Consider the following 18,951-nt stretch of genomic DNA (forward strand, 5'->3'; position numbering starts at 1 on the left):
AAAAAAAATAATGGTGCTCATGCTAGGATATCGGTTTTTTAAAAAAAAAAAAAAAAGTGCTCATGCTAGGTTATCGGTTTTAAAAAATAAAAAAAAAAAAAATGTAAAAAAAAATATGTAAATATATAATAATATGCTATTCAAAAATATATAAAAAAAAATATTTAAATTAATGAAAAAGGAAAAATATTAGGATTTTTAAAATATTTTAAATTTAGCATAAATTAAAAATAGTATATTTAGTAATTTTTCTTAATTATTTCTTTAAAAATATATGTACATATGCTTTATATTTATATAATGTACATATATATAGGATATAAACTTTTTTTCATTGAATAGGATAATTAAAAGAACTATAGTAATTTCTTTTAAATAATAGAATTTTTTAGGTTTTTAGATAGTTTTTTATTTTTGTATAAATACATTTACTTAATAGTTTTTTTTTTTTAATAAAGAAAATTTATATAAGAAAAACAATAAAATATTTTTTTAATTCCGTTTTAAAAATTTTACTTTTTAAGATTATATTATTTTTTAGGAATTTTTTTTTTTTTAAGCTTTTAACTTATTTGATTGAATAATATATATTCATATATTTTATTTTATTTTATTTTATTTTTTTTTTTTTTTATGAAGGATAATTCTATACGGTTTAAATGCTTATACAATGAGATTACAAAATAATATTTTATTATTTTTTTATGTGTTCTTTTTTATTATATATTTAAATTTTGACACTGTAGAATTAAAAATAAATCATATACATCCAGATGATTATCATTCTAAAATAAATGAAGGAATAGGTATATATGGTTCTGATAAAAGTATAATTCCAACAACAAATGAAGTTTCTGAAAATAATGAAAAAAAGAATAAGGAGGACGAAGAGAATCATGACTATTTAAGAAATAATTCAGGAGATAACGTAATTAAAACATATGGTTCATTAAGTGAAAATTTTGATAAAAATAATGGAGTAAATATAGTATATATAGAAAGTAATAGAAAGAAAGAACAGGAAGATGAAGAAAATAAAAAAAATAATGAAGAAATATTAAATAAAGAAACAGAAGTTGAAGAAAAAAATATTAGTGAAGATGTAGAAGAAAGAAGAAAAGGTGAAGAAGATGAAGGTGAGGGAGAAGAAGAAGAAGGTGAAAACGAAGAAGGGGAAGAAGGAGAAGAAGAAGAAGGAGAAAGCGATGAAGAAGAAGAAGAAGAAGAAGAAGGGGAAGAAGGAGAAGAAGAAGAAGGAGAAAAAGCAGGTGAAGAAGAAGAAGGGGAAGAAGAAAAAGAAGAAGAAGAAGGAGAAAAAGAAGTAGCAGGAGAAGAGGAAATAGAAGAAGAACAAGAACTTAAAAATGATTTAAAAACAAGTGATAAAGATAATGAAAAAATAGAAATTAATAATAACATAGAAAAAAATGATAAAAATATGAATGCAGCACCACAAGCAACAGTTTATGTTAAAAATCCATGGAATCATTTATTTAATATATTTAAAAAATCATCACCACAACTTAATAATGTTAATTATTTTAGAAAAGAAATTCAAAATGATTTTGCATTTAGAAATGGATTATATTTTACTGCAACAACAGCTGGTGCATATAATAAACAAGTAAATTCAAATAAATATGCTCATATGAGATTCCCTGATGATACTATGATTTTAGTTGTAACAGCAAATAAATTTTTTTTTCAAGATTTGATATATTCAAGTAATAAATATGTATCTATTAAAAAAAAATTTACTTTTATAATGAATTCTATAATACGAAATTTGAAGAGTAAATTCTATTTTAAAAATTATCAATATCAATATTTATTTAGAAGTGATCCTTTTGGTTATGATGAAACCAGAAAATTATTAGATTTTGATTTATTAGGAGAATTATCAAAAGCAACACAAACAATATATCTTGACCCATATAAAAAAAGTAAAGTAAGTATGCATAAGCTATATGGTGGATGGTTTCACTTTTTAGGAATCTTAGTTGTAAATGGTTATTCCTTTAATGAAATAGATAATGGAGAAAAAATAGAAGTAGTGCCAAGTTATCTATTGGATGAATTTAGAGAACAGGTAAATAAGAGACATAATGGTTATCATAGTAGTTATGCAATGGGATTATGGAGAGATTTTCCTAGAAATAAATTTACACCTTGGAGATTTTCAGTAGAATTATTTTTATGGGATCTTTTGAATATTTTACCTCATGAGTTACCACATCCAGCTAATCTTATATTATCTTATAATAAAAATAACAAAATAAATAATAAAACTCATAATGAAGAATTAAATGTAAATTCCAAATATACTAAGGATGAAATATTAAACTGGCACTTAACTCTAAAAAAAAATATAGAAAAAATAAGAGGTTTAGATGTGGTTATGGTTTCAGCAGACGATTATAAGAGAGAAATTAATAAAAATAACGTTAATTATTACAATTCAGATAAAGTAAATGGATATATTTTCCTTATATTATTAAATAAAGATTTTTTTGTAAGCGAAATTTTAAAAAGTGAAAATTATAAAGAATCAAAAAGAGATTATTTTAAGAAACTCTTAAAAAATATATTAGAGGAACTTGAAAATATTTTAGAAGAATTAAAAAACATCTTATATCCTGATAATGACGATAATAATCCAGTTTCTCAATTTTATAATTATTTATTAGAAGAAGAAAATTACAAGATATTGAATCCTCATATATTAGGAGAAATTGCTGGTATAACTAAACATTTAAAATGTGAAAATATTCCTAATAATGAATGCACAAAAGATGTGTCAATGCATTATAAATATGGTGGTTGGTTCGAATTTGGTGGTGCAATTTATGTAAAAAATGTCAACTATATTAAACCAATTTATGAAAAACATGATATTATTAAAAAGGAATATGAAAATCCTATTTTAATACAATCAAACTGCAGTTGCCAGGGTGCTGGATTATGGAGAGATATACCAGAAAAAGATATGTCACCATATAGATACCCCTTAAATGTTTTTGCTTTAGAAAATCCTCAATTTAACATTTTGAATATACAGGATACCCATCCATTTATATTAATAGATATATTAAATAAAGGACTACATGCAATGAAGATTCAAGCGGCACAAATAAATGAAAAAAAAAATAACCTAAAAGAAATACTTGATAAAAAAGAAAATGAAATTGTAAATGAACTTCCAGAAGGGGAAACAAAGGAGTTGAATAAAGAGGAATATGAAAAGACATATGTAGAACAAAAAGAAGAAGAAAATAATGTAGATAATATTACCAAAGAATGTATAAAAACAGAAGAAAATGAAAAAATACTAAGCAATCAAATTTCTGTCAAAGGTAATGATGATGAAGTAAATGATAAAAATTTAAAATACGAAAATGAAAATGTAATAGATTATAATGGAGAAAAAGATAATATTACTATCTTTGATGCTGAAAATTTTTTCAATCTTAATAAAGATGAAGAAAAAAGATTATTAAGAGAATTTGACATTAATGAAGTAATTAACAAAGATATGAACGAGAACGAAGATAAGATGTTTGAAGATAAAAACGGAAGAACCAGAAATGGCTATGTTGAAGTTGAAGAGAATGAAGAAATTGATAATAATGAAGAACAAGAACACGATGAAGTAGAAACTAATGAGAATGAAGAAAATGAGAAGAATGATATATTAAATAGACATGATTCATTAAAAGATTCTTCAAAATACAATGGAAATATTATATATAATGATGAAATAGGAGAAGCAGATTTAGAAGGAAATAACTTAGAAAATATTAGTGATTCTTATGAGTTATATGAAGATAAGAATGATTTAAATAAATTAAGCGCTGAAAAAGAAAATACAAATGGTTTTAAAAGTAAAGTGTTCATATTCATGATAATATGTCTTATAACTATTTGCATTGCATTATTTGTTAGTATCGGAATTAGATTATATGCAAAATTTATGAAAAAAAAAGTAGTAGGTAATAATAGAATAGTATTAGCTTTCAAAGATAAAGAAGATATCCCAGTTGTTCAAGGTATCCCAGCACCATGGTTGAATGCATAAATTATAAAAAAGTATATTACTGTATAATAAAAATATATATATATATATATTTTTATATTTATATATATATATATATATATAAGAAATAAAAACATCTTAAAAGTATACTATATTTTTTATATTTTAATTTCATTCCGAGTAATTTATTTTAAATGACCATAAAATAGTAAAAAGGTTCTGTGAATTTTTTATGTACATACTTTTTTAATTTAGTGAGAACCATTTATATTTTTGCTTATATATTTATTAATTTAAAAAAGATATAATTTTATTTCATTATTATTATTTTCATTATTTTTAATCAAAAATATAAATTTTTCGGTAGTTTTTTTTTTTTTTTTTTTTTTTTTTTTTTTTTTAAATTAAATGAAAAGTTTATTTTTGCATATGTAGATGTGCATGTGTGATATATAATTTTTTGATAACTTAAAATGATATAAAAAAAAAAAAAATATATTGGAATAGAATCTATAAAATGAAATAAAATTTTCTGTTCCATCTTCTATGTACAAAAATAAAAATATTACATTTTATATGTTTTCTAATTTTTTTTTTTTTTTTTTTAATAGTAATTTAATATATTTTGTTTTAAGAAAGAACATGAATTAAACTTTTTAATTTTTATATAATTAATAACTTTTTTTTTTATAGAAAAATTAACAAAAAAAAAGATATTTTTCAATGTTATTATGAAAAGATATTTTATATTTTATAAATTAATTTTTTTTTGACAAGATATAATAAAACATAAAATTGGAAAATAATTTTAAAATGTATAAAATTGGACAGAAAAAAAAATTGTAAATATATATATATATATATGCAAGGAAAATACAATAAAAAAATTTATGTAAAAGGGATATTAAAAAAAAGCTACATAAAAATTTTTTTTTTAAATATTCTAAATAAAAAAACAATTATTGTTATAAAAATAAAAGAGAAAAAAAAAAATTAACAAGAAGTTTTAAATCTAATATTTTTTATGGTTTTTAAAAATAAAATTATTGATATACATAGTGTACTTAAATGTATGAATATTTGTTTTTCCAATCATTTATTGAAATATATGAAACAGAGAAATTATTGTTAATAAGAAACCATTCTCTTATTGATTCATATGGTTTTAATGAATTACTGAAGTAATTTTCATGAATCAAACAGTTTTCTTCTTTTTGTATATTATCTTCTACTTTTTCATTAATGGTGTTTTTTTTTGTTGAATAATTATAAAAAAAATCAGTCAAATGAATATTTTTTAAATATATATTATCCAATTTATCTATTACAATTAATGCTTTTTTTTTCTGTGTATTATCATAATCTTCATTTTCAATTACAATATCAAGAGTATAAGGATAAAAAGAATATTTTATAAAATGATTAATTTTTTTATTTTTTAGTAAATTTGAAAAAAATGAAATGAAATTTTGTTTATCTTTATTATCATTGTTTATATTTTCGTTTATTTTGTAATAATATTCTTTTATATGTTTGCAAAAATTATATAAATCATCAGGCATTCTTTTTTCCGCTTTTACATATAACATTTGCAAAATTTGAGAAATTATATTTAATAATTCTGAATTAACTTTTTTTTCTTCATTTTCTTCAGTTAATATTTCCAATCCACCCCTTAGTTTATTGCAAAACATAGACATGATATTTTCTAATAAGTCAATGTTCTTTATATTATTTTTCAATACAATTTCAGTAAAATAAAAAGATATAACTGAAAAAATGCAATGAGGTAAAAAATAATCAGGTAAATTAATAATTGAACTTTTTACTATAATATGTAAATAACTGTAAGCTTTGCGTATTTGAGAATCCATCAATATAGGGAAAGCAATTAGATGTTCAGAATAAAATTGCAAAAGTATAATAATATGATTTTCATTAAATGAGTATAAATTTTTATGGAGAAAATGTATTGAATAATATAAAATATTTAAATTAGTAATTTTCAAATTTATAAAACCTTTTAAAAAATATATAAAATCGTCAACATCTAGTTCAAATAGTTTATAATCTACATGTGAAATATACATTTCATCATTATATATATTATTACTATTATTATTATTATCATTTTCTATTATTATATCTTTAAATGGTTTCTCTATGTTATACTTTTTTATTTCTTTTGTATAACTCTCTTTTTCATTTTTATGCCATTCTATATTCAGCACATTGTCATCAATATGGGAAATTTTATTACTTTTTTTTGTATATGGTTCATTATTAATAACATCCAAATGATTGTTTTTATTTGAGAGAAAAAGTTCATGTTCATAAGAATTATTATTTTGTAAAAAATATTTCATTTCAATTTTTTTTTTTTCTTTTTCTTCTTTTAAAATTTTTTCATTTTTTCCTAAAATTGAAGAATTTATTTTCAAGAGATTTCCTTCTTTACTCAACATTAAAAATAAAATGTACTCAGTATAAAAAATTGATAAATTTGATTTTACAAAAATATTATTAACAAAGATAGATTTTTTTTTTTCTAAAAAATGATTATATCGATAAATTAAATGGAAAAAATTAATCAGTGTTGGTTTTGGTAAATGGGAAATCCTATTAAATACATTTTCAAAGGATAAAAAAAAAAAAAAAAAATCAAAATCCTTATAATTTAAGATAGACATATTTTTTAAAATATGTATTATGTAGCTAATATTTATAAATTTTATATTTTTTTTTAAATAACTTAATATTTGCTGAAAAAGTACAAAATTAATTTTATTTATGGAGACAAAGGATTTTAATAAATTAACTAAAATTATGGGATGAATACATTTTTTAATATTATTTTTTAAATAAATAATTAAATTTTTAAATATTTTTTCTTTACATGAAAAAAATGAACAAGCAATAATAGTTTCTATAATAATTTCTATAGGCCAATGAAAATTTAGCATATAAGGGATTCTTCTAATTAACCTCCTAATGGATTTTTCATTTTCTATCTGTAAATAATTTCTATTTAAACTAAATAATATTAAAGCCTTTGAATGATAACCATATTTCATGATATTAATGAATTTACTTGTTTCATTTATAAATCTCTTCATCATATTTTCATTGTTTATTTCAAATATTGTATAGAATTCGAAAATATCTATCAAGTTGTAATACTTGTATTCGTGTAAATAATTTTTTAATTCTTTATTGAGAATATTAACAAAAGAACTATTTTTAATATACATTTTAAAATTTTCATATTTTAATTTTTCATTTTTTTCATTTAATTTATTTATATTATTATTTATGTTGTTAGAATTATTTTTAACTGTTTGTTCTAAATCATTTAATTTTTTCATATGTAAGTTTTTTTTATCATTTTTTTCATAAATATTTGTTGTATCCTTTTCATTACATGATTCTAGAAATTTTACTTTATTTGAAAATACAATACTTTTACATATATATCTTTTTATTAACCGATGGACATACATATTATATTTTATATCATTTTTTTCAATAGAAAAAAAAAATAACATTTTACTTAAATATTTACATATATACGTTATTTCATGTTCATTCAATGTATTAAAATTTATTGATATTGTACTATTAATATAATCAAATAAATATTTATTAAAATATAAATATTTGTCATTTATGGATATTATATTGATAATTTGATCATTATTTAAGATTATTTTTTTTGTGATATTATCTAATAATCTATTATATATAATTTTTAATTCGTTAAAGTTCCAATATAGCTTTGAATTATAAATATTTTTTATATTACTAAGACCAATATAATGAATATATTCTAAAATATAGGGAAAATTTTTTTCATTAAAAAAGGAATTTTCTTTTAATTCTGTTTTATCTACTCTTCTTAAAAATTCTTTTTCAATGACACGATTTCTTATATTTTTTTTATTTGTAAAGATGCAAATTTTTAAAAAGTTAGAATTGTTGATATTTTCAATTAACTGCTCATTTTCTTTATTGTTAATAAGAAAGTATAACCTTTTAAGGTGTATAAATGTTAAAGATTTTTCATTTAGGATTTCTATTTTTCTTTTTATTAAATCATTTTTATCATTGTTATTTTCATTGTTAGATATTAGAGTTTTAAGATTATCTATTTCCTTTTCTAATGAACAAGAGCTTCCATCATGTATTTTTTCTGAAATACTTTGATTGATCACATCATGACTTAATAAATTTTCATTGTATGATGATAAATACTTCGTTGAATTTTTCTTATTTTTATCTAAATGTAAAATCTGTATTTTTATTTTTTTTAATAATTTTTCTTTTTTAAATTTTATTCTACTTTTTCTTTCATAAAGAGGAACAATATTTTCAAATTTAGAGCTGCTGTAATAATATTGAATTTTTTTTATAAAAAAAGTTTTATTTAAAAAATTCATTTTTTTTTTTTTTTTTTTTTTTTTTTTTTGTATGCTACGTAAATAGAAAAAATTAACCGAAAAAAAAAATATATAAAATAGAAAATATTTTTTAAAATTGAAATTCAAAAAAAAAAAAAAAATATTACATTAGAAATATTGATGTTATTTTATTTTTTTATTTTAAAAACAAAGTGCAAAAACAAATACCTATTGTTTTTTATGTTGCTAATAATAAAAAAAAAAATATATATATATATATACACATCTTTATAATATTTACAAAAAAAAAAAAAAAAAAATATAAATGAATAAATATTAATAATAATTATAAAAAAAATCTTAAAAAATATTAAACTAAAAAACGTTTTAAATTGTTTTGTATTATTTATCAACAGTTTTTAAGCTATTTTCTTTTGATATAAAATCACTTAAGCCTTCAAAATTATTTTCATTCTGAACATTTATATATAAAAAGAATAAAAAAAAAAAAATCATAAAATAAATAGATATATATGTATATATATATTATATATATAGTGAATATTTATTTATATATTTCTTAAATATATATCAAGTAAATTATTCTTTTACTTTGAATACATCTTTATTAGATTCCATATCCTCTAAACTTGAAAAAATATCAACATTGTCACCATTCTTAATATGCTCAAATAATGAAAAATTCTTTTTATTGTTTTTAATTTCATCATTCTAATAACAAAAAAAAAAAAATAATAATAATAAAATAAAAAAACAGTTAATAAAAATACAGTTAATAAAAAAACAGCTAATAAAAATACAGTTAATAAAAAAACAGCTAATAAAAATACAGTTAATAAAAAAACAGCTAATAAAAAAACAGTTAATAAAAAAACAGTTAATAAAAATACAGTTAATAAAAAAACAGCTAATAAAAAAACAGTTAATAAAAAAACAGTTAATAAAAATACAGTTAATAAAAAAACAGCTAATAAAAATACAGTTAATAAAAAAACAGTTAATAAAAAAACAGTTAATAAAAATACAGTTAATAAAAAAACAGTTAATAAAAAAGTAATTTTTTTTTTTTTTTTTTTTTTATATTTTTACTTGTTTATTAGGTATTCCTTTATTATCTGTATAATATTTTTTATAAATGTTTGAATTAAAAAAGGTAGAACTATTTAATGGTAATGTGCTAAAGGACTTTTCTAAATTCGTTTTTAAATGTGGATAATTATTCTGTATATCTAATAATACAGATTGGTTAGCTAAAGAATTAAATAAAAGTATATTCTGATTTTTCATTTTTTGTATATTAAGACGTTTATTAGTTATGCTATTTAAATAATTTTGTTTATGTAGAATATTTTTGATTAGCATCTGGTGATCAGAGTTTGTTACATCATATCTATTTTTTAAATTTTCTTGTAATTTTAAGGCACGATTTTTTTGTTTTTTCAAATAACTAATCATATTTTTTAAAATTATTAAATTTCTTTCATCTTTTTTTAAATCATTTTTTTCTTTATCTATCATAGAATTCAAATTTTTTCTATTATTATCAGTAGCTTTTATTTCCCTTTCTTTTTCTACGTAATTTTTATTTAAACTTATATTTTCTATATTTATTTTATTTATATCTTCAATTATTTCTTTAATTTCCTTTTTAATATTTTTAATATTTTCTTTTTTATGTTTTATATCTTTATACAAACATAAATTCAAAAATTCTAAATTTCTTCTTTCTTCTTTTAAACATTGATATTTTTTCAATTCACTCTCATAAACATATGCAAGGCAATTTACATGTTTTTTTTTCTTTTCAATATCTATTTTTTTCTTTTTTATTTCTTCTTCTAATTGTCTATTTATTTCTTCTATCTTGTAAATATCCTTACTTTCAATATTATAATTTTTTAAATCACAATAGTTAAAATCCATTAGTTTAGTAAAATACTTTTCTTCTTTAGAAAAATGTTTCTTTTCATTCTCTTCTACATCTCTCAGCTCATTTATATAATCTCTTTCCTCTTCATCTCTTAACATATCCAATTTTTTTTTGTTTTTACCTTTATGTTTTTCTCTTTTTCTTTCCCTTTTTCTTTCTTTTTCTTTTTCTTTTTCTTTTTCTTTTTCCTTTTCCCTTTCTCTTTCCTTTTCTCTTTTTTTTTCTTTTTCTTTTTCCCTTTCTTTTTCTCTTTCTTTTTCTTTTTCTCTTTCTTTTTCTTTTTCCCTTTCTTTTTCTCTTTCTTTTTCTTTTTCTCTTTCTTTTTCTTTTTCTCTTTCCTTTTCTTTTTCCTTTTCCTTTTCTATTTCTTTATCCTTTTTTTTTTTTTTTTTTTTTTTTTCATTTTTATTCTTTTCGTCTTTTATAAATTCTATGCCTTGTTTTAATAAATAGTTTTTATTTGATTCATTATCTTCCTCCTCCTCTTCCTCTTCATCTTCTTTTTGATTTTTATCTTCTGGTTCTTCTTCCTCGTCAAATTTACTGTAATCTTCAAAATCCTTTTTGAAAAAAGTATTTTCATTTTCTTCAAAAGTATCCTTTTTTTTTTTTTTTTTTTCATTAGGAGTTTCTTTATCTAATTTATCTTGTTTGAAATCAAAAAAGTCAAAATCCATATTTATTTTTTCTTTATCATTTACTTCATTTTTTTTTTCATTTTCTGTTTTTAATAAATCACCAAAAGATATATGAAATGGATCTCTTTTTTCATTATTTTCTTCGCATTTTCTAAAAGTTACATCATCTAAAAAAAAAAAAAAATAAAATAAAATAAAATAAAAGAATAATAAAAAAAGTTATTTTATAAATATATATATATATATATATATATATATATATATATATATATATATATATATATATATATATATTTTTTTTATAAAAATTACCATTAATATCTAGTTCTTTTTTTATCTTTATAGAATCTAGTAATTCAACAGGAATTGTTAAGGGTATATTTATTTCTTTTTCTTTTCTGATTTCAACAATTTTATTCATAATACAAAACTCTTCAAAATTCAAAGATCCATCGTTATCAATATCAGAAATATTCCATATTTGCATTAATTCACAAATAGATATATTAGAAGTATTTAAATAATACTCACGAATAATTGATCCTTCTATTTTTTCTTCATTATTTATATCTAATGTTTTAAAAATTCTTTTGAAATCTTCTCTTTCATTTTCTTTTAATCTCCATTCAACGTTAGCTTCCATATTAGAAATATCTGAAAATGATTTATGTCTAATAATATCAAAACTAGGTAAACATGGTGGTTCTATATAAAAACAATAACAAATATATATAATAATTTTTATAAAAAAAAAATAAAAAAAATTTTTTTTTTAAAAAACTTAGTTTTTAATTATTTACGTATATTTATAATTTCTGCACTTAAGGTATTCCCATTTTGAGCATGTGCAACTAGTCTACAACATATAAAAAAATCCTCTAAAGTTAGATAACCTTTATTTTCAATATCACTAAATTCCCATATCTATTAATAATAAATATACATATTATTTAAATTAATTAAAAATTATTTAATAAAAATTATTTAAAAAAATTATTTAAAAAAATTATTTAAAAAAATTATTTAAAAAAATTCTTTTTTTTTTTTTTTAATACAGAGTGTAGAATAGATATAGAAAGCCCGGAGTTTTGTAAAAAAGAAGAAGCTGTCTTATTATCAATAAAATTATTTTCAAATTTATCATTTAAACTGATAAAAAAAAAAAAAAAAAAAAAAAAAAAAAGAATTTTATAAATAACATATATATATATATGTATTATTAATTTGCTTTTTTCTCTTCTAAGTGTTAATTTATTTATTTTTTTTTTTTTTTTTTACTTAAACAAGTTTAGATAATATACATATTCTTCAGAAGATAATGTAATTCTTTCGCTTGACCATACATTTTCTGTTATATTTATAGGAACTTTTCTTATATCATTAAAAGAATTACTTATTTCATTCATTTGATTATTCATAAAACCTTCCACTGAATGATCATAAAACATATCTGGCTATAAAAAAGAAAAAAATAATAATAATAATAATAATAATATAAAGAAACATTCATTTTTTATTTTAGATATAAACTAATTAGAAGATGTTAAAAAATATGAACTTTATGAAATTATAATATCTATAAAAACATACATTAGAAATATTTGTACATTTTTATATGTGAATACAAAACAAAAAGAAACTTCATTATATTAAATGTTCATTTATACACATATATATATATATATATAATAATCGAGAAATTGAAATTAATTATATTTAATATTTATTGTTATTATTATTATTTCATTTTATTTTTATTTTTATTTTTTTTTTTTTTTTTTGTTGTTTATTCATACATACAAAGCATTAAATGTATTAGGAAGAGTTTCAGGCATCTGTAAAAAAAAATAATATAAAAAAAATATAAAAAAATATAAAAAAATATAAATATTCATGCATATAAATATGTTGTTATTTTATTCATTAACAGACATTTGAATTTACAGGATTTTGTGTCATATTTGCAAGTCTAATTTATTAAAAAAAAAAAGGGAAAAAAGGAAAAAAAAAAAAAAAAATAAAAACAGATAATTATGTATCTGATATTATTTATATTCATTAAATATACATATAAAAAATAAATAGACATATATATATATATCTATTATTATTTCTACTTAAAAACCCATTTGTAAATATTTAAATTATATAAAAAAAAATTGATTGTATTATGTATCATTTCTAATTTTAATCATTAATTCTACACATCTTTAAGCATATATATTTTTTCTAAATTTTCTATGTGCATTAAGTTTTATTATAAATTAATTCAGATTAAAGTTATTTTAGTAATAATGTAAAATTAACAGATTCAAGGAAATTGAAAAATATAATTTTATGATGTACAAAAAAAAAATAAAATAAAATAAAATATAAAAAATATTTTAAAATTAACAAAATCAACTATAATTTTTTAATTTATAAAAATAAAAAAAAAAAAAAAAAAAATTAAAAATATAAAGAAATTAGCAGAAAAACATATTAAATTTAATGCTAATCTATTAAACTGAATAAATAAGTGATAAAGTATAACCAAGTATTAAAAAAAAAAAAAAAAAAAAAAAAAATATATATATATATACTATGTATACATAATATTCATTTATATAATTCAAAAGAATTTCTTTTTCTTTTCTTCCATTTAAATTCTACATTATCTAATTATATTAAAATATAAAATCAATATTTTAATAATAAATGTATTAAGTAGTATTAATTCAAGAATAATAATTAAAAATAAAAATATATATTTTTAAATGAAATAATTTTAATGAACACGTAATGTAGAACCTTACAATTTTTTACAACGTGCAATAAGTTTTTTACTTTTTTTTTTTTTTTTCTATAATTTTTTATGTTTTTTTTTTTTTTTTATTTTTTATATGGGAATCTATGAAAAAAAATACACTCAAAATATTTTATAAATTATATAATATACTAAATTTAAATAATAAATGAAAAAAATATATATATATCAAAAATAAAAAAAAATAAAAATTAGTATTAATTTTATGAGTGCATATGCACGTGTGTGTGCATTTGATTTAAGCAAAATAAAAGAAAAAAAAAAAAGAGTAATATAAATTAGGAAATGATAGTTGTAAAAAAGGAAAAAAAGAAAAAAAACAAAAAAAAAACAAAAAATAAAGATAAATAAATCATATAATATAATGTGTGCATAACAATGAAAACATTTTTTTAAAGGAAAAACAATATTTTTGCATTAATTATTATTTAAAATATTAAATGAAAATATTAAAAAGAAAAAAAAAAAAAAAAAAAAAAAGACGTAAAATTGAATTATATATATATATATATAAAATATTTTATAATTTTTCTTTTTAATATATATATATATATATGTATAATTATTTATAAAAATAATAACAAAGTTAATATAATAAAATATATAAATAACTAGCATAAACATATTTAATAACAAGAAACATATAATAATTATAGAAACAACGCTTTCTTAAAAAAATCATACAAAAAACTATTTAAATAAAAGTTTTAACATATGATAATGATAGAAGTAAAAATAATTAAAAATATACTACATAGAAGCCAAAAATACATTAAAACATTTTTAAAAATATTGTTACTTTTTTAAACGAGAGTTTATTCAAAATTATTAAAATACTAATTACTATTTTTATAATAATAATTTTGATAACTTTAAAAAAAAAAAAAAAAAGAAATAAAAAAATAATTTTTATTAATTTTTGAAGTTACACATTTAAAATATGTATACTTCATTTTCTAAAATTTGTATCCCAAATTTTTTTTTTGTGGATTTTCAAGTTTAAAAATTTCTTTTTTTTTTTATCATTAATTTTTCGGTATCATACCTTTCCATATATATTTTATGTTCAAAATTTTTAAAATTTCTGATTAAAAAAAAAAATATTAAGATAAAAATATGTATAGAGAATAATAAATTAAAAATGTTACTTTAAACATAAATATTTAAAAAAAAAAAAAGATATAAGATTTAAAGCAAAAAAATATTTTATTGTATTAGAATAAGATTTAAAAAAAAGAAATTATACTGTTTTGTCATTACTATAAATAATAACTATTTTCTATAAAATATTTTGAGTGGAAAAAATAACTTAAAGAATCAAAAAAAAAAATAATTCAAATAATTTTAGGTATATAATACATATACACATAAAATTTCATAATTTTTTATTATATTTTATATATTTATAATAATTTTTAGAAAGAAATAATCAAAGTTTGTAAAAAGTAAGGAAATTATATGAAATGAACAACGATAAATTAAAAATAAAATAATTGAAAATTTGAAAATTAATAAATAATAATTATAATTATATTAAAAGAAGTATATTTAATACAGTAATAATTATAAATATACTAGTTTTAAGATATCATTAAAATGTGATAAAATTTTGATCTAAGAAAACTTAGTATTTTTCTATATATTAAAAGGGATAAAGTGAAAAGAACATATTACATGAAAAAAGTATTATATTACGAATTCTGCTTTTTATTATGAATTTTTGCAGATTTATAAATTGTGATATTTAAGAAACCTATTTAACTATTCTTAAAAGCGTATATATTTTTATATATTTGTAAAATAGTTATTTAAAAGTTCTAAACTTATATATTATTATTTATAATTAAAATTTAAATTATTTGTGTTATCATATTTTTTGTAAGGAAATATTTATTTTAGAGAAATACAAAAATAAATGTATATAAATATTAAAAAAATGTAATAGATATATATATCCATTTATACAACTTAAAAATAAGAAAGAGATAAAAACTAATGTTATTGTTTCAACTTCCTTCCAAGTGCATTTCCGCAAAAGAGAGAAACAAAAAATAAATTAATATATGTGCATTGATTACCATGTGTAAAAATAAAAAAAATAAAAAAAAGTTATAGAAGAGTAATAAAAATTAATATTAAATAAAAGGAAAGAATAGCAAAGAAAAAATTAAAATTTAAATATTGGTTATTGTACTAAATAAAATTAATTTTAATTTAAATAAAAATTTATAATTATTTTATATAAAATATTAATAACTCATTAATTTGAATTTTTGTTAATTTTGATTTATTAATTAGCATATAACTGAAATTTTATAAAAAATTATAATAATGATTTATATTTTCTTCACATGATTTTTTAATATAAATTAAAAAAATAAATATTAAAAGTGAACATAGCATTTAGAATAAAAAAAGATTTGTCTGTTAAAAAAAAAAAAATAAAAAAATAAAAATAATATAAAATAAAATAAATAAAAAGAAAAGATACGCAATGAATATAAAATTGAAAATACTACTGAATAAATTAAGAAATAAAATTGAAAATGATTTTGTCTTTGATAAGACAAAATTGTATTTCACACAAATTAAAAGAAGTTTATCTATTAATGAAAAAAATAATATAAAAAAAAATATTTGGTCAGTAAATTACCTTTTTTCAAGTAAAAAACACTGTAATAATAAAAAAGAAAATGAAAAATTCAATGTAATAGGAGATAACACTATAAAAATAGGTAATGTATGCGAAAAAAATGTACTACAAAGTTTAATAAAGAAATATGGAATTTTAAATGAAAAAAATTTTTTTATGTTGATAATTTTTTTTGCTCTGTACGAAATCCTTGCCAATGAAGAAAAGAAAAAAAAGAAAAAAAAATACAGAAATTTTTTTAATTTTTCTAATAAACCAGCTGATTGTTGTGGTATTATGGGATACTTAGGGAACAGAGATGCATCGAAGATTTTAATTGAAGGAATAGAAATATTGCAAAATAGAGGATATGATTCATGTGGTATGTCAACAATAAGTAGTAATAATGTTTTAAAAACAACAAAATTTTCCAGCACTTCTACATCTGATGCTATTGATAAATTAAAATGTAACTATATGACTAATCATGTAAATGACAATATAGGAATTGCACACACAAGATGGGCAACTCATGGAAGTAAAACAGATGAAAATGCCCATCCACACACAGATTATGGTGAACGAATCAGCCTTGTACACAATGGAATAATTGAAAATTATAGGGAACTGAAAACATTCTTATTAAAGAATAATATTCCATTTAAATCAAATACAGATACAGAGGTAGTGGCTAATTTAATAGGATATTTCTTAGATAAAAATGAAAAATTTGAAGATGCTGTATTATCAGCAATTAGACAATTAGAAGGTACATGGAGCTTTTGTATAATACATAAAAATTATCCTGATCAAATAATTTTAGCAGCAAATGGATCTCCTTTACACATTGGATTTAAAGAAAATGAAATTTTTATCGCATCAGAACACTCTGCACTATTTATGTTTACCAATGAATACATATCATTAAAAAATGGAGAAATTTTAGTTGTAAATAAAGAAAAAATAAATGATTTAAAAATATTAAAGAAATTAGAAAGCATACCTGAAATTGCAATTCAAAAAACTCCACACCCATTTCCACATTGGACTATTAAAGAAATACATGAACAATCACAGTCTCTATCAAAATCATTAAATAATGGAGGTAGATTTAGTATTGCCAATAATTGCGTAAAGTTAGGTGGTTTAGATCCTTATAGTGAAGATTTATCTAAAATAGATAATTTAATTTTAATAGGTTGTGGAACATCGTACTATGCTGCATTATATGGAAAATACATTATGAATTATTTAAATTGTTTTAATACTGTTCAAGTTATGGACCCTGTTGATTTTAATATATCTGTAATACCAAAAGAAAAAGAAGGAGTTATCTTTGTTTCTCAGAGTGGAGAAACAAGGGATGTAATTAAGGCTTGTAAATTGGCACATGATCTTAATTTAAAAAAAATGTCAGTTGTTAATTCTGTAGGATCTACTATAGCAAATATGACAGGTTGTGGTGTTTATTTAAATGCAGGTAGAGAAGTTGCTGTCGCATCAACTAAATGCTTCACATCTCAAGTTTCGGTATTAATATTAATAGCATTGTGGTTTTTTCAAAATAAAAAAAATTATTCTACAAGTAATAAAATTAGTTCCTTGATTTATTCTTTACATAGATTACCTTTATATGCTGATATGACAATAAAATCTTGTGAAAGTTTATGTAAATTATTATCACATAAACTTTCCAATTATAAATCTATGCTAATTATTGGAAACGGTTTAAGTTACCCTATAGCCTTAGAAGGTGCATTAAAAATTAAAGAATTGACCTATATACATTGTGAAGGATTCACTGGAAGTTCTCTAAAACATGGTCCTTATGCTTTGTTGGGTGGTGATGATAATATACCTGTAATTATGCTTGTGTTTAATGATAGCACAAAAAATGTTATGATAAATACAGGAGAACAAATAAAATCGAGAGGTGCTCATATTATTTGTTTAACAGATGATGAAAATCTTGTTAAGCATTTTGCCGATGATATTATATTAATTCCAAATAATGGATTATTAACACCTTTACTTGCCGTAATACCACTGCAAATGTTAGCCTATTATATAAGTGTGAGCAAAGGAATCAACCCCGATAAGCCAAGGTGTCTAGCAAAAACTGTTACAGTTTCCTAAATATTCTATAGAAAATTTTGTGTTAGTAATATCTTATTAAAATATTTTTACATTATTTTTAATTTAATTTGCTATTATATATTTTACATAAATTTTAATTGAATTTTAAGTTACATGTAATTTCTTTTTTCTTATTTATCTTTTTTGTGAATGTATTTTACAAAAATATAAAAAAAGTAACGATTTCTATATATATATATATATATATATATATATATATATATATATATATATATATATATATATATATATATATGTATTAAAATTTATTTTTATAAAAATATAATTTTTAGTAAAAATTTTGTAAGTTGTATAATTTACCAGGGAATAAACGAAAAAAAAAAATTAAGATATTTGT

The 18,951-nt window shown here is 18.6% G+C and overlaps 4 protein-coding genes across 4 annotated transcripts; 2 read left to right on the plus strand and 2 right to left on the minus strand.

Moving 5' to 3' along the window:
• Window positions 1-670: 670 nt before the first annotated feature.
• PGAL8A_00484100 (conserved Plasmodium protein, unknown function) lies at window positions 671-4,075 on the plus strand (the record flags this gene model as incomplete). Its single annotated transcript, XM_028673630.1, has 1 exon — window positions 671-4,075. The coding sequence occupies one exon, from the start codon at window positions 671-673 to the stop codon at window positions 4,073-4,075; it is 3,405 nt and encodes a 1,134-aa protein (XP_028530064.1).
• A 1,022-nt stretch (window positions 4,076-5,097) lies between these two features.
• Window positions 5,098-8,469, minus strand: PGAL8A_00484200 (conserved Plasmodium protein, unknown function; the record flags this gene model as incomplete). Its single annotated transcript, XM_028673631.1, has 1 exon — window positions 5,098-8,469. The coding sequence occupies one exon, from the start codon at window positions 8,467-8,469 to the stop codon at window positions 5,098-5,100; it is 3,372 nt and encodes a 1,123-aa protein (XP_028530065.1).
• Window positions 8,470-8,832: 363 nt separating this feature from the next.
• On the minus strand, window positions 8,833-12,467 carry PGAL8A_00484300 (formin 2, putative; the record flags this gene model as incomplete). Its single annotated transcript, XM_028673633.1, has 7 exons — window positions 8,833-8,904; window positions 9,043-9,162; window positions 9,541-11,186; window positions 11,332-11,724; window positions 11,820-11,943; window positions 12,075-12,168; window positions 12,298-12,467. 7 exons carry the CDS (start codon window positions 12,465-12,467, stop codon window positions 8,833-8,835), a joined length of 2,619 nt encoding a protein of 872 aa, XP_028530066.1.
• A 3,852-nt stretch (window positions 12,468-16,319) lies between these two features.
• Window positions 16,320-18,593, plus strand: GFPT (glutamine--fructose-6-phosphate aminotransferase [isomerizing], putative; the record flags this gene model as incomplete). The annotated part of the gene is made up of 1 exon (XM_028673634.1): window positions 16,320-18,593. One exon carries the CDS (start codon window positions 16,320-16,322, stop codon window positions 18,591-18,593), a length of 2,274 nt encoding a protein of 757 aa, XP_028530067.1.
• Window positions 18,594-18,951: the final 358 nt, after the last annotated feature.

The sequence above is a fragment of the Plasmodium gallinaceum genome (genome assembly GCF_900005855.1).
Source record: "Plasmodium gallinaceum strain 8A genome assembly, contig: PGAL8A_v1_141, whole genome shotgun sequence".
In the NCBI taxonomy this organism is placed as follows: Eukaryota; Apicomplexa; class Aconoidasida; order Haemosporida; family Plasmodiidae; genus Plasmodium; species Plasmodium gallinaceum.